The 24,113-nt window shown below is 38.6% G+C and overlaps 2 protein-coding genes across 8 annotated transcripts in view; both read left to right on the forward strand.

Annotated features, from left to right (window-relative positions):
* The window catches only part of LOC147372745 (uncharacterized), a 33,619-nt gene extending 24,446 nt beyond the window's left edge, over positions 1-9,173 (forward strand). For 5 of the 7 annotated variants that reach the window (XM_086404208.1, XM_086404205.1, XM_086404202.1 and 2 more), the window contains 2 exons: positions 3,329-3,437; positions 8,709-9,173. In XM_086404208.1, the coding sequence (XP_086260334.1) occupies positions 3,329-3,437; positions 8,709-8,914 (315 nt within the window). In that variant the 3' untranslated portion in view covers positions 8,915-9,173. Of the gene's footprint in view, positions 1-3,328; positions 3,438-4,833; positions 6,308-8,708 lie in introns of those variants that run through there. The other 2 variants (XM_086404206.1, XM_086404207.1) reach the window with 1 other exon arrangement.
* Positions 9,174-13,017: 3,844 nt separating this feature from the next.
* LOC147372746 (C-type lectin domain family 2 member F-like) lies at positions 13,018-23,510 on the forward strand. Its single transcript, XM_086404214.1, has 5 exons — positions 13,018-13,395; positions 13,892-13,984; positions 19,216-19,400; positions 20,161-20,267; positions 23,328-23,510. Exons 1-5 carry the CDS (start codon positions 13,302-13,304, stop codon positions 23,440-23,442), a joined length of 594 nt encoding a protein of 197 aa, XP_086260340.1. The 5' UTR covers positions 13,018-13,301; the 3' UTR covers positions 23,443-23,510.
* The last annotated feature ends 603 nt before the right edge of the window (positions 23,511-24,113 follow it).

A 24,113-nucleotide genomic window follows, 5' to 3' on the forward strand; every position in this document is an offset into this window, starting at 1 on the left:
TCTATATCATTGAAAAATTCCTATATCACAGTTTCAGAAAGCAAGGATCTACAGTGATTAGAGTTGCTGGTTCATATGGTAAGCTATGGAAGTCTATTTCTTTGTTATTTCTTGTTCCCCGTGATTTCTGTTTTTTTGTTTTTTATAGAGTCAGGAAGGAGAGGGCAATTATGTATTTCCAATTGTGAGGTATATTTTAAATAATCACTCCTGCAGATTAAATTACAGGATTCTCTTCCCCCTTAGAATTGTCCACTGATAAAAAGTCATCCTCTGGACTATAAGCCACTTAATTATCTATCTTATCCTCACATATTACAACTCTACTTGATCTTACTTAAGTTAAAATACAGGAAAATCAGATCAAGTTATGCTCATGCTTATTTTGCTGTTGTTGTTTTTCTTAATATTTGACTGTAGCAAAAATACCAAATTCCCAACTGTAGAATGCCCCAACCCCTACTATCCAGAACAATATACCTGTTCATTTTCTTATAACACACAGCAAGCTCCAATCCAAAAGATTTTGTCCTCAGCATTAACCTGAATGTGGTTAAATGTCTCAGTGACCTTTGTCCTTTCTGGTTTTACTACCTGGATTATTTTGTATCTTTTGAACCTGATTAACCCAACTCAGGTTTCCAGTATGTGGCTTAATATAGGCATATAGTAAATAGTTTTTGTCACTACCCTTAATGCATTATTTAAATTTTTTGAGGTTTTTCACTGTTAACTGCATTATTCTTGAAACTCTTTCTTTGTTAGTTCCCATGGCATCATGCCTTCTAGCTGATGTTTTACTTAACCTCCAAACAGGCTCTATACATTATTCCTAAATTTAAGATTCAAAAACTGAAATTCATAGAGGATAAATAAATTTCTTAAGGTCACATGAGCAATAAGAAGCAGAAAGTAAGCTCAAAACCTAGTCTGCTTATCTCCAAAGACTGAAGTGTGTCTAAAAATAATTGGTTGACAATTTACAGATGACTCTGACAAGGGTATTTTTCATGTAATAAGTAATTTGGGTGAAATATTGATAACATTTCACACAAGTACTTCTTAAGTGTTTACTAAGGTCTGCAATGTGGACTGAATGCTGGTAATATGAGTGATACACGTAATAAAGCTTTTAAACTAAGGTGGATTGAAATAATAAATCAAAAATTATGCAAATGATTATCTAACTGCAATTATGATGTTGCATTTATAAAAAATGAAAAACATAGCTTTCAAACTGGAAGAAAAGAAGAACAGATGTGTGCCATTAATGGCTTCCTTACTGAGTGGTTGTGAGGTCTTTTCGGAAATTACCTTATCTGACTGCTACTTACTTCTTTTCAGAGATCATTCTTCTGAGCTGGTTTTTCCTTAAAGAAGGAAGTTTCAAAGTTTGGGGCTTCCAGAGACCTTCACAACCTTGGTTACACTCCTCTCATCCAATTAAAAAAATTGTTTTAAATTGTGGTAAAATATGCATAACATTTGGAGAAGAAATGGTAACCCACTCCAGTATTCTTGCCTGGGACTTCCCATGGACAGAGGAGCCTGGAGGGCTGCAGTCCATGGAGCCACACAGAATTGGACACAACTTAGCAACTAAAGAACAATAAATAACATTAAATCTCCTGGCTTAGCCAATTTTAAGTGTACAGTACATTCCCAATGCTGTGCCATCAATCTCTGCAACTCTTTTCATGTTGCAAAACTGAAACACCATACTCACTAAACAACTCCTCAATTTCTCCTTCCTCTGCCTCCTGGCAAGCCTGATTCCACTCTTTATTTCTGTGAATTTGACTAGGGTAATAGTCAATAAATGAATTTTACATTTAACTTTACATTTAATTGAATCATATAATATTTGTTTTTCTGTGACTGTTCATTTCACTCACCATAGTGTCCTCAAGGCTCATCCATGTTGTAGTATGTGTCAGACCTCAAAGAGGATAGTTAGAGACCACTTGAAATCTGAATGAAGAAGAAGCATGAAAACAAATCTTAAACTCCAGATTTCCTCTTAAGAATCTTGGAAGTTAATGCAAGATAAAATACCTTTTATATCTCAAGAGAAGATTCATGATGCCAGGAAAAGTTTTAAAGATACTATGACTCATCTCGGCATAGGGCCCAGTGAGGAGGGAAAAATTAAAAGAGTAGGATAGACTACTGTTGAGTGAAAATTGTATAAATCTTAATTATGTTGAATTGGTTCATGGTACTTTTCAGGTCTACTATATCCTTCTACTTTTCTGTATATTCATTCTATTAATTTTTGAGAGTTTGATATTGAAACTCTAACTGAAAATCTTAATTTGTCTACTTAAAAAATAATTGTATTTTTTTTAATTTCTAAAAATTTTCAGGCTTCTTTTTTTAATTAATTTAATTGGAGAATAATTACTTAACAGTATTTTGATTTTTTTGCCAAACATCAGTGTGAATCAGCCACAGGTATACATGTGTCTCCCCTATCCTGAATCCCGCTCCCTCCTCCCTCCCCACCCTATCCCTCTGGGTTGGCCCAGAGCACTGGCTTTGGGTGCCCTGCTTCATGCATCAAAGTTACACTGGTTATCTATTTTACATATGGTAATTTACATTTTTTTAAAGTAGTAATTGTAATATATAGTGGAACTAAGGGCTTCCCTGGTAGCTCAATTGGTAAAGAATCTGCCTGCCAATGCAGCAGGTGCAAGAGACATGGGTTCTCTCCTTGGGTGGGGAAGATTCCCTGAAGGAGGAAATGATAACCCACTCCAGTATTCTTGTCTGGGAAATCCCACGGACAGAGGAGCCTGGCAAGTTGCAGTCCATGAGCTTGTAAAGGGTCTAACACAATCGAGTGCACGTACATGCACACATGCAGTGGAACTATATATAACTTTGTTCTATGTTTTCCAAGTCTCATGTGAATGTGTTATCATACTTTCATAACTTAAAAAAGAGAGAGAGAAAAAAAAGAGTACATAAAGACAGGTAAATTGGAAAAGAATTGGGAGGTCTCATGGGAAAGGTTGAATGAATGTGATCCTATTCCATGGTGAATACAGAAAATTAGAACCTCTGCAGATGTCTACATGATGGGTTACCTGATGACTTGTTTTCACCTATCACCTGCTAACTGTTAAGAGTGTAGTAATGGTGTTAAATAGAACACTTGAGAAGAATAGAGAAGGTCTTCAAATCCCACTGAGGGTAAGGGGACAATGAACAAGGGAGCAGTAATATGAACGTTGAATGGAATTTTGATGACATGAACTTGTTTTTGTTGCACTTGAATTAGCTCCAAGCCATTCAAACTAACTGATGTTTCCTTTATTTATAGCTGTTCCTTAGATGTCGTCCATTATATATCTTCCAGACGCTTCTGAATTCTGTTTCCAACAACACAAATCAAACAGAAAGGAATGTTTCAGATATCTCCATTTTGACTTGTGAGTTAACCTGTTTCTTCCTTTTTTTTTTTTTTTTGTCAATAATAAAGGGATACCTGGTGTGTTAATTTTGTTGATGTTTCTCTGACAGTCACCCTCTTACATGGTCAAAGATGTATGAAGGGCAAGAAAGATATCCTGGAAGCTTTTCTCTATAACTTAGGCAATTCTTTTTTTGCAAAAAAAAAAAAAAATCTATTCTATACAGAAATTCCTTGGAATTGAAAGCACTGGGGGAAGAAATTCAGAAGTGTTGCTATACTTCCCTGCCTTTATTTTACATGACTGCTTCATGCTTTCCTAGGACATTAAGGAATGGAGACAAGGTATAAGGACAAAGTCAAATCAGGGTTAAGGACATTATCCAGTGCAATAAAAAATAAATTATCTCCTTGGAGCCAAGAAATTCTGCTTTGTTTCTAGTACTTTACATTGTTAAAGTAAATAATATGGGCTTATATACTTTACTAAAGGAAGATTATAACAATATTTTAAGTGAACTATAATCCAGATGACTATATGATTTATTGGTCATATGATTCATTTATTTACCATATGATTTTGAGAGTGAAATGAGGCACTATTGATAATTATACCAAGTAATTATACCAATTGTACCAGGCATAAATCAATAGTGTCCTGGGAAAGCCAAGGTTACTCAATGACCTCTTGGGTAAAATTGGTAACAGACACATATATTCCCTCTTTTTTTTGGATTCTCTTCCCATTTAGTTCTTCACCAAGCACTGAGTAGAGTTCCCAGTGCTATATAGTAGGTTCTCATTAATTATCTATTTTATACATAGTATAAGGGATTGAATAATCAATGCCAATATCCAAATACAGTAGAAATTAACACATCATTGTAAAGCAATTATGCTATGCTAAGTTGCTTCAGTTGTATCTGACTCTATGATCCTATGGACTGTAGCCCACCAGACTCCTTAGTCCATGGGATTCTCCAGGCAAGAATACTGGAGTGGGTTGCCATTCCCTTCTCCAGGGATCTTTCCAACCCAGGAATCAAACCTACGTCTCTTATGTCTTCTATGTTGTCAAGGGGGTTCTTTATCACTAGTGCCACTGGGGAAGCCCTGTGGAACAATTGTACTTCAATAAAAAATAATTTAAAAAATTCTAACAGCAGATGATAATAAAAAATAAAAAGTGGTAATAGATAGACCAGAGGTAGTTTTGAGTCCAAGAAAGCTGAGGGCACTAGAGAATTCTAACAATAGTAGAAAGAATCAGCAGAGCTATTGTCACTGTCTTCTCTCTTAACTAAAATGATTTAACAAGAGATGAGCAAGTTTTGGAAGTAAGAGTTTATCTTTACGAGGTAATTGTTTTTCAAGATAAAGAACAGGACGCATTTTTATTTATCTTTTTCTTCCAGGTTTGTTACCTCCATAAGTATTTCAAGTGCCAAAACAGTGAAGCATGCAGTGTTCAATGGAAATTTAACAATTGGAAAATCTAATGAGTCTAGTAGTTATTGTACCTGTGAAAACAAAGTAGATGTACCAAATTCTCAACCTTATGTAAATTCAAGCACTTACAAGAGTTTAGGATATAGAAATGACTGTGTAAGCTGAAACTATGCAAAAACAATCTCAGAAACAAATGTGGTAAATTTGATTGGTTTGTGACCTTTAAAACTTTTTGTAAAAACATTAAAAACTCATCTTCAGTTGATTATAATTATACAGGAAAAGGTTTTTTTTTTAATAAAATTGATATTATCTGGTCCAAATTTAATTTGAAATATTAGAAACTTTGAGAATTAAAGTGGTTTATTTTGTTTATAAAGAGTAGTATAAACAGGGCTACAACTTCTTTCAATACACCTTATTATGTCTATACTGAAGGAATTGTTACACTCCTTTCTAAGTTGGGATAAGCTTTTATTGTTTTATCCTTTCTGTGCTCAAAGACATGAAATATTTTCAACAGTTTCTTTAATTGTGAAGTTTTTTTTTGTTTGTTTTTTTGTGTCTTTTTTTTTTTTTTTTTTGCTGGCATCACTTCGTTTAGACAGTTTCAGTGTCATTTTGTTCACACAACTACTTCTGTTAATATACTTTCTTCACTAAGTTCCTCTGACTGCATATTGAGACTCTCTAAAATGATGGTAGAGTCAATATTCCCACAGTGAGTGATTTCTTTCATAACTGTATTTAGATTATTATTTGTACAATGTGGTAAAAGTTCCTGTCATGCTATAAACATGTTATTCACTCCTTCTGACAGGATATTTGAGTATTTTCAGCTAGATGCTTTATGTCAGATTTCTAAAACTCAGCTAGAGAGTTTTTGATTGCATTATGATTGTATTATCAATAGTCTGCCCACATGTCTATCAAACATAAAAGGTCTTAAAAGACAAGATAATTCCTTGACCCCTTGACTGGATTAATGATGCTGCATTTAATGATAAACAGAAAATTTTCACAAGTTCACTCAAGCCCCTAAGAGAATTAGCATGACTTAGAGCATTATCTGAGTAGAAGTGCTCTAAAAACTATATTATTTTGCTGACAGTATCTCAACAACATGGAAACAAGGAGAAAAAGGAACGGTACTCATTACTATCTATATCTGAACTGAATAAGAGATTCTCAGTGACCAACCCTGGAGAAAAAAAAAATTTTAAAGTGACAAGATTGAGTATCTGTTGTTTACATAGGAGCAAAGTTTGTACTTCATGTGATTACTCAGAGTTAATACACTCTGGTAAATGAAAACTGAATCCTGTAGGTGGGAGGCTGATGTTTAGGTGAATCATAATCTCTGAAATTTGCACTTGTGAGAATCATGTAAAAATAATTTCTGATAGCTTTCAAAGTTCAAACAATAAATTAAAACAAACATCTGAGGTGTGCTCCATTTTATGATAATATAATTCTTTTCCTCCAGATTATTTCATATATTTATCAACAGGAAATCTGTGAAGCATTCTCAAGACAACAGAGCTGATACTTAAGGAATATGTAATCTACCACTAATCCTCTCTTTTATGTTAACATATCCTTGGTGGTGGTGGTTTAGTCACTAAGTTGTGTTCGACTCTTGTGACCCCATGGACTATAGCCTGACAGGCTCCTCTGTCCATGGGATTCCCAGGCAAGAATACTGGAGTGGGTTGCTATTTCCTTCTCAAGAGGATCGTCCCAATCCAGGGATCAAAACAGGATCTCCTGCATTACAGGCAGAATCTTTATCAACTGAGGTACAAGAGACGCCCTAGATGAAAATATCCTTAGTCATTGATTAAAGCTAAGAAGTAATCAGGCCAAAACAGGAGAAAACAGGAGCTCAGAGAACTAATTTAATCATTATGCTTTTTTTTTTTTCCTGAGAAGATGCTTGCATTTTCACGCAAATTTTAACTTTTATTTAGACAGATCTTGGGTGCTGGAGGTCTTCCTTGATGGTTCAGTCGGTAAAGAGTCTGCCTGCAACCTGGGAGACCCAGGTTGAATTCCTGGGTTGGGAAGATCCCCTGGAGGAGGAAATGGCAACTCACTCCAGTTTTCTTGCCTGGAGAATCCCATCGACAGAGGAGCCTAGTGGGCTACAGTCCATGGGGTTGCAGAGAGTCAGACATGACTGAGAGACTAACACTACACTGGGTCTTGGAGAAATGAAAGTTAGAACAAAGTCATCTCCATACTATGAGCTCAGTTCAGTTCAGTTGCTCAGTCATGTCTCTCTCTTTGTGACCCCATGGGCTGCAGCATCAGGCTTTCCTGTCCATCACCAACTCCTGGAGCTTGCTCAAACTCATGTCCATCTCTAGTCGGTGATGCCATCCAGCCGTCTCATCCTCTGTCATCCCTTCTCCTTCTGCCTGCAGTATTTCCCAACATCAGGGTCTTTTCCAGTGAGTCAGCTCTTCTCATCCGGGGACCAAAGTATTGGAGTTTCAGCTTCAGCATCAGTTCTTCCAATGAACATTCAGGACTGATTTCCTTTAGAATTGACTGGTTTGATGTCCTTGCAGTCCAAGGGACTCTCAAGCATCTTCTCCAACACCACAGTTCAAAAGCATCAATTCTTCAGTGCTCGGCTTTCTTTAATGGTCCAACTTTCACATCCATACATGACTACTGGAAAAACCATAGCTCTGACTAGACTGACCTTTGTTGGCAAAGTAATGTTTCTGCTTTTTAATATGCTATCTAGGTTGGTCATAGCTTTTCTTCCAAGGAGCAAGTGTTTAATTTCAGGGCTGTAGTAACCATCTGAAGTGATTTTGGAGCCCAAGAAAATGAAGTTTGTCACTGTTTGCATTGTTTCCCCATCTAATTGCCATGAAGTGATGGGACCAGATGCCATGATCTTCATTTTTTGAATGTTGAGCTTTAAGCCAGCTTTTTCACTCTCCTCTTTCACTTTCATCAAGAGCCTCTTAAGTTGCTCTTCACTTTCTGCCATAAGGGTGGTGTCATCTGCATGTCTGAGGTTATTGATATTTCTCCCAGCAATCTTTGATTCCAACTTGTGCTTCATCCAGCCTGGCATTTCTCATGATGTACTCTGCATATAAGTTAAATAAGCAGGGTGACAATATACAGCCTTGACATACTCCTTTCCCAATTTGGAACCAGTCTGTTGTTTCCTGTCCAGTTCTAATTGTTTCTTCTTGACCTGCACACAGATTTCCCAGGAGGCAGGTAAGGTGGTCTGGTATTCCCATCTCTTGAAGAATTGTCCATAGTTTGTTGTTATCTACACAGTCAAAGACTTTGGCATAATCAATAAAGCAGAAGTAGATGCTTTTCTGGAATTCTCTTGCTTTTTCGATGATCCAACAGATGTTGGCAATTTGATCTCTGGTTCCTCTCCCTTTTCTAAATCCATGATCTCTGGTTCCTCTGGCTTTTCTAAATACTATGAGATAGGGACTCAAGTAATTCTACCTTCACTGTAAGATTGAACCAAAAGGAAACAAGCCCTTTGAAAATCTTGCAGCCCCGGTTGTGATCATCTGTGTTTTCAAGAAATTTCAACCTTTATTCAGGGATTAAGGGGTCAAAATTCATAAAGTCTTGGATCCTGAGAGAAGTAACTTGTGACTCTTTTCTGGAGAAGGGTAACTTCATTCCAGAATACAGAGACAACAGTCATAGTGACATATTCAGTTTCAAAAAAGAGACCCACAAAGAGGTTCCAAAGAGAAAAACAAGTACAATCATTAAAAATGGAATTTTTATGCCAGTGGCTAAACACTTTTATCTCTTGAATTCCCTTTTGCCCTCATTTTTCCAGTGGTCATGTATGGATGTGAGAGTTGGACTGTGAAGAAAGCTGAGTGTCGAAGAACTTTTGAACTGTGGTGTTGGACAGGACTCTTGAGAGTCCCTTGGACTGCAAAGAGATCCAACCAGTCCCTCCTAAAGGAGATCAGTCCTGGGCGTTCATTGGAAGGACTGATGCTGAAGCTGAAACTCCAATACTTTGGCCACCTCATGTGAAGAGGACTCATTGGAAAAGACTCTGATGCTGGGAGGGATTGGGAGCAGGAGGAAAAGGGGATGACAGAGGATGAGATGGCTGGATGGCATCACCGACTCGATGGACATGAGTTTGGGTAAACTCTAGGAGTTGGTGATGGACAGGGAGGCCTGGCGTGCTGCGATTCATGGGGTCGCAAAGAGTCAGACATGCCTGAGCAACTGAACTGAACTGAACTGAATCCTTAATTAAATTATTTTTAATGTCATTTCTAACTCATTTAGGTTCTGGAGTTTTCATTTGACCCCTGAATTATTTCTATGCTGTGGAAATTCTTTACACTTTTCTCTCTACTTGAACACACTGATCATTTTTATTTTAAATTTCCTATCTGATATCATCAGTATCTATAGGTCAGTTTTTATTACTTGACTTGTCAATTAATGTTTTGTCATTTAGTCTATTTTTTTTTAGGATGCTTCACAATTTTTCATTAAATGCCAACCATGTATGCAAGAGACCTGGGTTCGATCCCTGGGTTGAGAAGACCCCCTGGAGGAGGGCATAACAACCCACTCCAGAATCCCATGGACAGAGGAGCCTGGCAAGTTACAGTCCACAGGGTAGCAAAGAGTCAGACACAACTGAAGCGACTTAGCACATGCACATGTATATAAAAACAGTAAAGATTATGAGTGATATTTTTCTAGAAAGAGAAGTTTTTATTTGTTTGTTTTCTAGCAGGCATGTAGGATATAAATCCCTTATATTCTACATGTAAAGCATGTAGAATATAAAAAGTCCCTTGAGTTTGCCTTTTCAGTTGTTTTACAAATTCTGTTCAACTTGGATAATAATTTTTTGGTAGGAGGTTTTATGTGATACAAGCCACAGTTTTGTGGTAGGAACAGGGAGATCTCCCTTCTTTGATTACACAATACCTACCAAGCACATACATATTTAAAAGCTAATGGTCAAACAATGCATTCCCAACAGAACATTTATTAAGGAACAGTATCACACATACAGAAAGCATGGCAGTTGCTTAGCTCTCCTCTCCTTTTTCACAATATGGAGTTATGCACAGTGATCAGGCAGGTCTGCATGTCAGATTCCAGGAAGGAGATTCTGATGCTGCAAGTGGGTTTTATGTGCCTGACTAGGAACTTAGCACTTCCTTGCTAGTGTGTTCAAGGGCTGGGTTCTACGTGGTTTGGTCACAGCACTATTACATGGGAAAGCCTTACTTCTCCCACATTCTGCTGCCTAAGCATTTAACCACAGAAACCACCAGACCCCATCCTCATGTCTGTAACTTCAGGATGTGTCAAAACCTGTCACCTCAACTGTGATGCAATGAATCAAATGGTTGTCTTAAGCACTGCAGCCCGTTACTTTGGAGAGTTACAGGACCTACCCTGAAGCATCAGTTCAGTTCAGTTCAGTTGCTCAGTCGTGTCCGACTCTACACGACCCCATGAATTGCAGCACACCAGGCCTCCCTGTCCATCACCAACTCCCGGAGTTCACTCAGACTCATGTCCATCGAGTCAGTTATACCATCAGTATCCATTAATTCCTTCAGGTCTTGATGGAAAGCTTGACGGCAAGTGGCAGAAATTTATCCCACTGCACTGAGCAAACACGTCAACCTGTAAGGGCTGCAAGGCTGGGTCCCTGGAACAAAGCCCCCGGAAGGGAAGAAACAGTGACACTCTGAGGGCAGGGTGGGAAGTTGATCACTCCTGCTTTTACAACTACATAGAGCTGCATCATTACCAATTCATAACTTTGCTTAAACCTATCAGAGCTCTGAGGTTATAGTGCAGTCAGCTAAGCTGAAATCTGAAAAAGACAGGTACCTTCAAAGAAAGATAGGGCATGCAATCTTGCTCACCGGGGGAAAAGACTCAATTCATAGAAGCTGTTATAAAGAATTCAGCCAAAATGTTTAACAAGTTGCTAAAGGCAGACTGTGGTTTTGCTTGAGAGCACAGACACCCTGAGAACTGGGGACACAGAGGTAAATCACAGATACCTGGAGGTACTTTACAAACTGCACCGGATTCTTTAAGTCTGAAAGCAGGTCGCAACATATCAGCAAATTTCCCTTATGTTTCAGGTCTGAGGAGATGAACAGTCACTGTTGAAAAGACACAAAGCCTGAAATTTCTCCCCTAGGGAACAAGAGCCTTATTGCCACTGAAGGCAAAACATCAAGCTCTCCTTCTCAGGCTCAAGAGAAGCTCATTACAGCTGAAAATGACAGAGAAGTGAACAGCCTGATGGTGTTAACCATGGCTGCTAGAATTTCTCTGCTAAATGAACCCCCAGATATCCACAGTGGTGACTTGCTTGACAGGTCTCCTGTTTCAATTCTCTTGTTCCTTCACTGTTGCTCTCACTTTCAAAATAAACTGCCTGCACTAAGTTCTCCACATCTGCTTCTCAGCACTTCATGTCCTCTTTTTCTACTTCCGCTTTCTCTAGTTTCTTTCCACCTTGAAAGGGACAGCAATCTGTCTTCTCTTTGTTCCCTGCTCCTTTCCTGTTCTCAGTCCCTGGGCTGCATCACAACCTAAGGTTCACAGAGAAATGTAAACAGAGAATCGAGGAAAAACCTCCAGCCAACCCCTGGAACACCTAATAATTTAAAAGATTTAAAAAATGTTGTGATCTAAGTAGAGTTGTCAGGTAAAATACATCTTGTATTTTGAATTAACTGAATAAGATACCTGAATATCTTATTCAGTTAAATTGTAAATTTAGATTAAAAATAATATGTTTTTCAAGTAAGTATGCCTTATGCAATATTTTTATTTATTTGTAATATGTATTGTTGATAACTAAAAAGCCTGTTGATGAAAGAGTGAAAGAGGAGAGTGAAAAAGTTGGCTTAAAGCTCAACATTCAGAAAACAAAGATCATGGCATCCGGTCCCATCACTTCATGGGAAATAGACGGGGAAACAGTGGAAACAGTGTCAGACTTTATTTTTCTGGGCTCCCAAATCACTGCAGATGGTGACTGCAGCCATGAAATTAAAAAACGTTTACTCCTTGGAAAGAAAGTTATGACCAACCTAGATAGCATATTCAAAAGCAGAGACATTACTTTGCCAACAAAGGTTCGTCTAGTCAAGGCTATGGTTTTTCCAGTGGTCATGTATGGATGTGAGAGTTGGACTGTGAAGAAGGCTGAGTGCTGAAGAATTGATGCTTTTGAATTGTGGTGTTGGAGAAGACTCTTGAGAGTCCCTTGGACTGCAAGGAGATCCAACCAGTCCATTCTGAAGGAGATCAACCCTGGGATTTCTTTGGAAGGAATGATGCTAAAGCTGAAACTCCAGTACTTTGGCCACCTCATGCGAAGAGTTGACTCATTGGAAAAGACTCTGATGCTGGGAGGGATTGGGGGCAGGAGGAGAAGGGGACGACAGAGGATGAAATGGCTGGATAGCATCACTGACTTGATGGACGTGAGTCTCAGTGAACTCCAGGAGTTGGTGATGGACAGGGAGGCCTGGGGTGCTGCAATTCATGGGGTTGCAAAGAGTTGGACACGACTGAGCGACTGAACTGAACTGATATATTGTTGACCTGAAATTCAAATTTAAGTGGAAATTCTAGGTTTTAATTTGCTAAATCTGGTCAGTCTGCACATAATTGTATTGGAAAGGGTCAGCTAGAAAAATGAAGACAAATTTGTATAGGCAGAAAATGTTATTTTAAACCGAAGGAAGCTGTTTCCTGACCCCCCGACCCCACCCCTCCACCCACATATCTGTCATTGTATCTATTTGTAATATTCATTACAAACCTCATGCTTTAACCTTTTGTTCTTTGTATCTGAAACTTTTAAACACTCCTTCTGAAGTAAGCGCGTGCGTGCGTGCTCAGTCGCCTCAGTCCTGTCCGACTCTTTATGACCCCATGGACTGTAAGCCCACCATGTAAAATTGTCTCAGATTTGAGCTTTTTGGGAGACTGTAAAAAGAAGCCAAAACTGGATCACAGTGGCTTTTCTGGGCTCTGCTTTGAGTAGTTACCGGGTGAGAGAGAAGGAGCCAATCAGATATGAAATTCTCAGAGTTGCCACTGTGCTCCAACCAATCCCAGGCTGCTGATCCACCGCCCCTGCAGCTAGAGTACCGGTTGGTAATTTCCTGGTAGCCGTTACTACCCAGGTTCATGAAAACCTAAAAGAAAAGGACACATGATATGCGCCGGCCAAGGGGGCATCTGCCTGAAGTTCGGTTCTGAGATTGAGTGGAGGATGCTAGATTTCTGCACTGTTTCCAGTTGAATCTTGCTTCCGCCCGCTCCCCGAAGAAAACTGGCACCTTGCTTTTCTGCAGTGAGGATCAGATATAATCATCAGTTCATCCCCAGGATTATTCCACCCTCTATGACTGTCAAAGAGCCTTCTCCAAGAGCGTCTGAGATGGAGAGTGAAAGGATTGAGAATAGGAAGGTTGTGGAGCAGAGGATCAAAAGGCCAGGTAAGAGGGAAGACAGAAGTTGCCCTCAGATACACGAACTGAGCATCCTTTCTTGATCCCACCTTGCATCCTCAGAATTTTGGTTTATATCATACATAATCTGACCCTTAAGTAGAAACAATCTTCTTTATAAAGCAAAGACGTCAGAGAAGTTGTGGATCTACCCTTCTCCGCCGGATTAACACCCATCTCTTGGAAAGGGCAGTATTTCATTAAAAAGCACCAGGAGAAACTTGTTTTTCTGTTCTGGAATCCAGACAGAAGATTGAGTAACATAATTCTCAGAAATGGCACCAAAAAGTAGAGCCAAAGCACTTTTGAGACTGCTGCTGCTGCAAATTAGATCTCTGTGCCTTTCCTCATTTTCCTAAGTGTTAATTACTGGGTTGTGAACTATAGCATGTAGAGAAGATAGAGGGGAAAAATTATTTGGGCCTTTTGTTTCTTTACTTGTTTGCTTTTCTTTACAAGATAAACAGTAACATGTTTTCCACAGGTATAGTAACAAAGAAAATGCTAATCATGTCAAGTATGATTTGTGGAGGTATTGCCTTTCTTCTTTGGGCAGTGTTAGGATTTCCTCAAAAATGTGAGTAAACAATTGCTGCTAAAAATATATTGATTGTATTAATATTGATTTGGTTATACCAGTAACTAGCTTTTCCTTCCCCTTCACTGAACAACTGGACTCAGAAAATATTTTCCCTACCAGAGCCATCTAGTTTTTCTTCAAAATTAGTTACTCTGCTTTGTCTTCTAGAGTGAACATTCCTTTAATAAATATCTCTTGAACTTCAGGCATATGATGATACCAAAAAAAAAGTAGATTTTTCTGCCCTGGAAGGAATTCATTATTAACTGAAGAAAAAAGCATGTAAACATGATAAAAAAGTGTCAGTTGCTCAGTTGTGTCTGACTCTTACGACCCCATGGACTGTAGCCTCCCAGGTGAGATTTTCTAGGTAAGAATACTGGAGTGGGTTGCCATTTCCTTCTCCAGGGTGTCTTCCTGACCCAGGGATCGAACCTAGTTCTCCTGCATTGGCAGGTAGATTCTTTACTGCCTGAGCCATGATAAAATAACTACTAAGTAGAAGTACATTCAGTTTGAAGCAGAAGAAGAGATTATAAGTCTACCTCGAGTAGTTGGGCTTCCCTGATAGCTCAGTTGGTAAAGAATCTGCCTGCAATGCAGGAGACCCTGGTTCAATTCCTGGGTCAGGAAGATCTGCTGGAGAAGGGATAGACTACCCACTCCAGTGTTCTTGGGCTTCCCTTGTGGCCCAGCTGGTAAAGAATTCGCCTGCATTGTGGGAAACCTGGGTTCGATACCTGGGTTGGGAATATCCCCTGGAGAAGGGAATGGCTACCCACTCCAGTATTCTGGCCTAGAGAGTTACATTGACTCTATAGTCCATGGGGTTGCAAATAGTCAGACACTATTGAGTGATTTTCACTTCACTTTGCTAGTAGTCAAGTGAGACTTTGTGATGGGAGGAGTGTTTGTGCTGAATCAGGAGATCAAGTAGGCATTTATCAATGAGCTTGCCTTTGAGGAGAAAAAAAACATTAGCATCAGAGAATCATACCAGGTGCAATTAGGATAGAGTTAAAAAGAAGTGGGTTGGGGTCTAGCAATTATACTACATTCCCCTAGTGCATCCTAAAGGAGATCAGTCCTGGGTGTTCACTGGAAGGACTGATGCTGAAGCTGAAACTCCAATACTTTGGCCACATCATGTGAAAAGTTGTCATTGGAAAAGACCCTGATGCTGGGAGGGATTGGGGGCAAGAGTAGAAGGGGATGAGAGAGGATGAGATGGTTGGATGGCATCACCAATTCGATGGACATGAGTTTGAGTGAACTCCGGGAGTTGGTGATGGACAGGGAGACCTGGCGTGCTGCAATTCATGGGGTCACAAAGAGTCGGACACGACTGAGCTACTGAACTGAACTGAGTGCATTAATTCTCTCACTTCCATAGACGATTATTTTATACTTTATCCTTTCTATCCAAACCTTTAGGGAGTCTTTCCACATCTTCATTATCAAGTCTATATATTTGCTTCCAATCTTACAGTTTAGTTCAGTTCAGTCGCTCAGTCACATCTGACTCTTTATGACCCCATGGACTGCAGCATACCAGGCCTCCCTGTCCATCACCAACTCCTGGAGCTTACTCAAACTTGTGTCCATCAAGTCAGTGATGCCATCCAACTGTCTCATCCTCTGTCATCCCCTTTTCTTCCCACCTTCATTCTTCCCCAGCATCAGGGTCTTTTTCAAGGAGTCAGTTCTTCACATCTGGTGGCCAAAATATTGGAGCTTCAGCTTCAGCATCAGTCCTTCCAATGAATATTCAGGACTGATTCCCTTAGGATTGACCGGTTGGATCTTCTTTCAATCCAAGAGACTCTCAAGAGTCTTCTCGAACACCACAGTTCAAAAGCATCAATTCTTCGGTGCTCAGCCTTCTTTATGGCCCAACTCTCACATCCATATGTGACCACTGGAAAAACTGTAGCTTTGACTAGACAGAACTTTGCTGGCAAAGTAATGTCTCTGCTTTTTAATATGCTGTCTAGGTTGGTCATAACTTTTCTTTCAAGGAGCAAGTGTCTTTTAATTTCATTGCTGCAGTCACCATCTGCAGTAATTTTGAAGCCCAAGAAAATAAAGTCTGTCACTGTTTCCATTGCTTCTGCATCTATTTGCCATGAAATGATGGGACCAGATGCCATGATCTTAATTTTTTGAATGTTGAGCTTTAAGCCAGCTTTTTCACTCTCCTCTTTCACTTTCATCAAGAGCCTCTTCAGTTGCTCTTCACTTTCTGCTGTAAGGGTGGTGTCATCTGCATATCTGAGGTTATTGATATCTCTCCCGGCAACCTTCCTTCTAACTTGTGCTTCATCCAGCTTGGCATTTTTATGACAATTAGTAGAAAACTTCCAAATAACTCTCATCACCACACCTATTGTATTACCTCTTATCTCTACCCATAAACTCTATCCAGATTCTTGGTACTATATAGATGGAGTGTTCATGTTCTATGCTAGATCCTATAGCCTCTTACCTGATTAGTATTACTCTAGTAAATCTTGTCTCTCTTCTCTATGTCATCAGCCTTTTCATGCTCAACTGAAACATCCTCATGGGCAACATGATACAGTGATATCTCTCCTACTCCCCCTGCCAAAAAAAAAAAAAACAAAACAAAACTCTCTAGACTTTACTCTTCCTTCATCTACCAATTTGTTTTCTCCTCTGTACAGTAGCCTCCTTGAAAAATCTTTGCTAGCTTTTCCTAATGTCTGTTTTGCTGTTTTCTGTTAAATCTACTTTGCTCATATTCCCATTTCTTTTTCTACCAAATTTACCTTACAAGTCCATTAGTAACTTCCAGGTCAATTCCTAGTCTTTATCAAACTTGATCTGTGTAGTAGTCAGCACTGTCTCTCTCCTTGGAAATGATTTGTTCATTTGACTTCCAAAACAGCATTTTCTCATGCCTTGCTTCCTACCTAATCTGTTGCTTATTTGCAGGTTTCTTGTATTTGTTCCTTCTTTTCTCCCTGACCTCTTACCTTTGCCCCGGGTTCAGTCCTAGAGCAGGTCCCCTCTTCATCTGTCTTTGTACTCTCGGTAACCTGAACCAGACTTAAAACTTTTACATTAATATTGATGATTTCCAAATATACATCTCCAGTCTGGTTCTTCTCACTGAATTCCAAATTGTTAAATCCACCTACTTGACTCTCTAACAAACATCTCAAACCTAGCATTGTCCAAGATGACAAAAGAAAATGTGATAGATAAACTTCTATCTTCTATAGCCCCTTCTATCTGTGGTTTTCCTCATCTCAGGAAATACCAACTTTATCTTTCCATTTTCAAGGCAAAAATTTTATAGTCCTTTTTTGACTCTTTTCCCCACTCTCAAGCCCCAAATATAATCAGAAAATTCTGCCTGGCCTGTCAAAATATGACCACAATCTGAGTACTTTTCATCATTTCTACCCTCTTGATTATTCCCAGTCCACATCTTCCATCTTCTAAATCTTCTTCTCTCTTCCACTCTTGACCTTCTAAAGCAATATGCCCAGTGAAAATGTAGTGTGAGTCACAAATGTCATTTAAATTTTAACAGCCACATTGAAATTAAAGAAAATTGAAACAGTTTTAATCACATTTAATTCAAACGTAGTCAATGTATTATCATTTCATCATGTAGCTATGTAAACAATTATTGAGATCTTCATATTATTTTTTGTAGTAAGTGTTTGATAGTCAGTGTGCATTTTATACTTACAAGACACCTGGATTTGGACTAGCAATATTTCAGGTGCTGAATAGTCACACCTAGCTATGGCTACCATTTCAAGCAGTACAGTTCTAGAGTATATTTTTAACAATTTTTTGAGACAAATCAGATCTGTGCAAAATGCTGCAGAGGTCTTTTATTCTGTTGGAGCAATGCCAAAATCCTACTAATTGCCGTAAGGCTCTGTTGGATCTGGTCATTCAACTATCTCTGTGATCTCATCTCTTACTAGTTCATTTTTTCTCCAGTCCTCTGGCATCCTTACTATTTTGTGAAGAAGGAAGACACATTTATCTTTGTCTTTTGTCCTAGGTCTTCTTTTTGTTTGGGAAGCTCTTCCCCTATATGTGAATATGCCCCTACCCAGCTACCTCCTTCAAGTCTATAATAAATATCTCGTGGAACACTGTCTGGACTATTGCATTAAAATTGCACCTCTTTCCACCAACAGTCCCAATCCCCTTTACTTTGATGCATTTTATGACAAACTAGTAAGGCAATGGCACCCCACTCCAGTACTTTTGCCAGGAAAATCCCATGGATGGAGGAGCCTGGTAGGCTGCAGTCCACGAGGTCGCTAGAGTCGGACACGACTGAGTGACTTCACTTTCACTTTTCACTTTCATGCATTGGAGAAGGAAATGGCAACCCACTCCAGTGTTCTTGCCTGGAGAATCCCAGGGACGGGGAGGCCTGGTGGGCTGCCATCTCTGTGGTTGCACAGAGTCGGACACGACTGAAGCGACTTAGCAGTAGTAGCAGCAGTATAGTTTACTAGATGTGTAAGTCCCATTAAGCAGAAGGATTTTTGTATCTTATTTATAGAGTTGTGCTTCTAAAGCTACAAAAGTTTATCTGGCACATGGTGGAAGCTCAAATGATAATTGTTGAATGAATGAACAAATTAGTGAGTGAATTAGAAAACATGGCTTTCTGGTGACCCAAGTTCTGAGCCAAATACTTGATTTTTGAACAAGATGTTTATTTGAACTTGACATTTTAAAATCATGTTGATGTATGGCAAAACCAATACAATATTGTAAAGTAATTAGCCTCCAATTAAAATAAATAAATTTGTATTTAAAAAAATAAAATAAAGTCATTTTTAAATTAATATTGGTGACCTGAGATGTGTCCCAGCCACCATAGTAAATTACAGGGGCAAAAACAGGTAAATAAAGAAAATACCAGTAGTATGAAAAAAAAAAATGGAAGAAAAAATGTCTAAAGAAGATTAAGTTTCTGAAAGTTTGTTTATTATCACCATTTTAAAGTATGCATAGATCTGCATTCTTCAGTGGTGATTTGTTTTATGCTCTGTTCTTGATCTTTAATTTTCCTGAATTATGTCAGTTATATAATTTGAATTGAACATGGAAATAACATATATTTTCTCAGTCTGAAATATATGAGAATCTTTTACAGTGAAGGTTAAACTTTTTCATTTTCTTACACTTTCTTCATTTTCCCCCCTCAATTACTGTGTTAATTTTAGCTAAAAATCCAATGATCTTCAACAAGACATGCTCTGAGGATGCAATTATATGTCCACAAAGCTGGAACCGAATCAATAATAGTTGCTTCTTTCAATCTGAACGTGAAAAAACTTGGATGGATGGCCAGAAAAAATGCATGGCTCACTCTGGATCTCTGGCCATATTCAACTCCAAGAATGAAGTGGTTAGATATCTCCTTCACAATATATATTTCATTTAATTTATTGAGTAGCTGCTCTGTAACAGGTATACCTCAAGGGTGTAATAGATCAGTCAATGAGACAGTCAAAGATCTTTGTCTTTATAGAGGTTAAATCACATAGGAAGAGACAAGGAATACAAAATAATCATAATAAACATATAAATTATATAGTATGTTGCAAGTTAGTAAATTAAATTTTATGCAAAAAATTGTAAGTTGAGAGGATTTTATGAGTGTTTTCAGTGGGTAGACTGCAAGTAAGATAGTCAACTCAGTGATAACACTTGAGCAAAAATGTAATGTAGATAGGGGAGTTAGTTGGTCAAGAGAATATCTGGGGGACAAACTTCCCAGAAAAGGAAATAGTGAGAACATGAATCTTAAGGTAGGTACTTGCCTGGAAAATTCAATGAACAGAAAAGAGGCAGCCAGTCAATGTACCTAACATGAGAATGTGAGTGAGGGATAGGGACCATCTAGCTCTTGTAGGCTTTTTTAAACTAGAATTAGGAGATATTGCAGAAAATGAAAAATAAAGAATATGACATGATTTGACTTAAGTTTTAAAACAATCATTTTCTTTTAAATGTAATGTGCCCATGAATTACAAATATAAAAGCAGAGTATATGTTATTAGGCTGTTGCAATAACTCTAGCAAGAGGGTAGTGGGCTCAAAATGACCTTAGCATTGGAGGTAATAAGAATGAGAAAACTAGGAGAGCACTCTGTATTTTGTGAAAGGAATCTTTGATGCCCTATCTGGGACCCTCTTGCTATTGGATTGGACTGAAAATGGACAGCACAAGAAAACTCTGGGTATGGACAAATGGAGATGTATTCAGCAACTGGTAAGCATTAATAGCGTGTATTTGTTCATAAATGTGTTAAGGATGGTAAGAACTCTGAATCTATAATTGTTCTTGTTTGTTTAGTTGTGCCTGACTCTTTTGTGATCCCATGGACTGCAGCCTGCCAGGCTCCTCTGCCCATGGAATTTCCCAGGCAAGAATATTGGAGGGGGTTACCATTTCCTTCTCCAGGGGATCTTCCCAACCCAGGGATCAAACCTGAATTTCCTGTATTACAGACAGATTCTTTACTGCTGAGCCATCAGGGAAGCAGAAATCTATGATTAGCCACCTCCATAATTTCCTCTACACCATCTCCCAAAAAGGCCCCTCAACAAATTAAATGCCAAAGAGAAGCTTCAGACAAATATATGATCTTGGGCGAAGGTCAGATACCAATATTTATTTCTACACATTCAGATGGACTATACTACTCGTGAGCCACAAAGATTACTTTTATTCTAGACGAAATGAAAATCCAACGTGTATGAACCTTGCCTTATTCTCAGGGCTTTGCCTTTGGTTTGTTTGTTTACTATTGCTTCACATTCTCATTGGCATGGGAGTCTTAGAAAGTTTACTCAAACCTACACTTACTACACCCACTGGTGACCTGAAATGGAAGAAAATTAAGTGATAAAGGCAAAATGTTTGCTTCCATTGACCATTGAAAATCTAGACTTTCTCTATGTTCCTAAGCTTGAAGAACTGATTGTGCCTGTAGACTTCACTTCTGTTCTTGAAATATTTAAGATCTTCTCCAACTTCATGGAGGAGAAAGAAATTGGAAAGATACTGATTTCCCCATAGAGAGAAGACACTAGCTACAATTTATTGAGCACCTACTAAAGATAGATGCTGTCTCAGTCCAGTGGCATTTGGTGCTAGACATGATAGAATGTGTATGATGTAGCAGAGTAACAGGAGTTGCTAAATTTAGAGAAATTTCTGTCATCACTGTGTTTATATCCAATTTGGGGTGAAAATACACATGCAATGATTTGAGCCCAATAATATAGCCAATCATTATGTTTTCAACTTTGAAAAATACATGACAAAGTATAACATAAACTTTCTGACTACCAAACTTAACAATTATGGAATTTTCTTGAGAGAAGATATTGTGTATTATATACAGCTCCACTTCGAAAAAAAGATGAGCGAAGTAAAACTAAGTTGGTTAAAATTGGTGCAATAGTTTGCTAAGGCAGGCTACTGTAATAAATACCACAGACTCGGTGGCTTAAACAATAGTTATGGAGACTTCCAACAATCGTTATGGAGACTGGAAGTCTCAGATAAAGGTTTGGCAGGATTGATTTCTTCTGAGGCCTCTCTCCTTGGCCATCTTCTCCTCTGTGTCTTCACATGGTCTTCCCTCTGGCATTTGCCTATCTGTGCCCAGATTTTTTCTTCTTATGAGGAGATCAGCCATATTGGAGTAGGGCCCCTGTAAAGACTTCTTTTTAACTTAACCAACATTTTAAAACACTTCATCTCCTAAGATAATTGCATTCTGAGCTATGAGTATTGAGGTCCTCAATATATATATTTGAAGAGGGGGGTACATAATTCAGCCTATGACAATTATTGAGCTCTCAACACCAAAGAATGCATAGGAAAAGAAATCGCATACATTTTGGAAACAGGCAGATAAAAATTTCAAGTTACACTAGAAGTTAGGAAGTGACACCAGTGTCACAAAGTAACTCCCTATGGATGAAAGCATTTTAATTAACAGAAATTATATACCAGGAATCATCGTAATTCTCCATTCTATTTTTCTTTTACTTATTTTGAACTCTCAAATTCCTCTCTTTATATATGACCCAAGATAGGAATTTAGTAAATCCTTTCAAGATATTTTATTTATAATTATTTATGTGTGTCATAACCTATCCAGCAAGAAATACCCAAATGACAATGGTTGCAAGAGTAGATGAGTGAACATCTATTTCAGCCTTAAGACTGTCTGATTTTTTTTTTTTTAACAAGTGAAGAGTGGTCAATTTAATGTCAGTTATAATGTCTCCCTTTATATAATCTTTAAATGGCAAAAAAATTTATTTGATCATTTTTATTCTGAAGTATATTGCTTCTCAGGTAGCTCAGTGGTAAAGAATCCACTTGCCAGTGCAGGAAACACATTAGACATGGGATCCATCCCTGGGTAGGGAAGATCTCCTAGAGGAGGAAATGACAGCCCACCCCAGTATTCCTGCCTGGAAAATCCATGGACAGAGTAGCCTGGCAGGCCTACAGTCCATGGAGTCACAAAGAGACCATGACTTAGTGACTGAAAATGCATGATTTTGACGTATAAAAGGAAGAATTCCATCCTTTATAAAATGATTTATCGTGTTTCAGTTCAGTTCAGTTCAGTTGCTCAGTCGTGTCCAACTCTGCAACCCCATGAACCGCAGCATGCCAAGCCTCCTTGTCCATCACCAACTCCTGGAGTCCACCCAAACCCATGTCCATCGAGTCGGTGATGCCATCCAACCATCTCATCCTCTGTCATCCCCTTCTCCTCCTGCCCTCAATCTTTCCCAGAATCAGGGTCTTTTCAAACGAGTCAGCTCTTTGCATCAGGTGACCAAAGTATTGGAGTTTCAACTTCAACATCAGTCCTTCTAATGAACACCCAGGACTGATCTCCTTTAGGATGGATTGATTGGATCTCCTTGCGGTCCAAGGGACTCTCGAGAGTCTTCTCCAACACCACAGTCAAAAGCATCAATTCTTCAGCATTCAGCTTTCTTTATTGTCCAACTCTCACATCCATACATGACCACTGGAAAAACCATAGCCTTGACTAGATGGACCTTTGTTATAGTGTTTACTACCCTGATAACCCTTTCTTCTCACCATCACAGGTTAAGTTTGGAGGTAAAAATTGGATAAGAAAAGAAATGCAGCTTACTTCGCCTCCTCTATTCCTTCCACATCCCACATGTTGAAACATAGTCACCAGAGTTTGCACTGCATATTTTAGGTTGTGCTTTATTGTTTCTCATGAAGTTCAGTCAATAAAGAGTGAATCTTTTTGTTTTGTTCTAGGTTCAGTATTGATGGAAGTGGAGAGTGTGCCTGCATGTTTCAGAAGGGCATAAGTAGTGACAATTGTAGTGATGCAAGAAAGTACACATGCAGCAGAAAAGGGTTTTGTTCTTAGACAAATAATTTTTCCCATACAGGAAATAAAGTGATTAAATAAAAACTTATCTTTTTATACTTTATAAATTCATGTAGTTGCATTTTCTTTTCCATCAGACATATTCTTTTTTAAAGTTCACTGATGAAATATTCAATCATTTTTATCTTCATTTGAATATTTATCTAAGAAGACAGGAGTCAAGGTGGTGGATTAGTAGAATGTAGAGTTTGCCTCTCCCCACAAATGCATTAAGAATAGAACTACAGGGACTACCCTGGTAGTCCCATGACTAAGACTTTGCACTCCCAATTCAGGGGGTCCAGGTTCAATACCTGGTCAGGAAACTAGACCCCATATGCTGCCAAATACATGTATATATATCAGTACATTTATAAATGGAGCAATTTTCAAAGAGCAACTGTTGAACACTATTAGAGGAATTTGGACATCTAAAAAGACAAGAAAAAGTCCTCACACAACTGGGTTGGACAAAAGAAAGGAAGAAAAAGAGGAAACAGGAAGGGACCAGGACCCCAAGGAATATTTGAAAAAGAGGAGAGGTTCCTTCACTCAGAGAAGCCCACTCATAGCTAGGGGTACTAGCTGGGGAAGGGAGGAATCTTCAGGGGACCTGAGTGGAATGAAGCAACAGGTCTGTGGAGGGCAGGAGGAGTAGGACCTATGTGCAA

Source organism: Bos grunniens, chromosome 5 (genome assembly GCF_055505025.1).
Source record: "Bos grunniens cultivar Pamir isolate PY7600 chromosome 5, Bosgru_T2T1.0, whole genome shotgun sequence".
Lineage (NCBI taxonomy): Eukaryota > Metazoa > Chordata > Mammalia > Artiodactyla > Bovidae > Bos > Bos grunniens.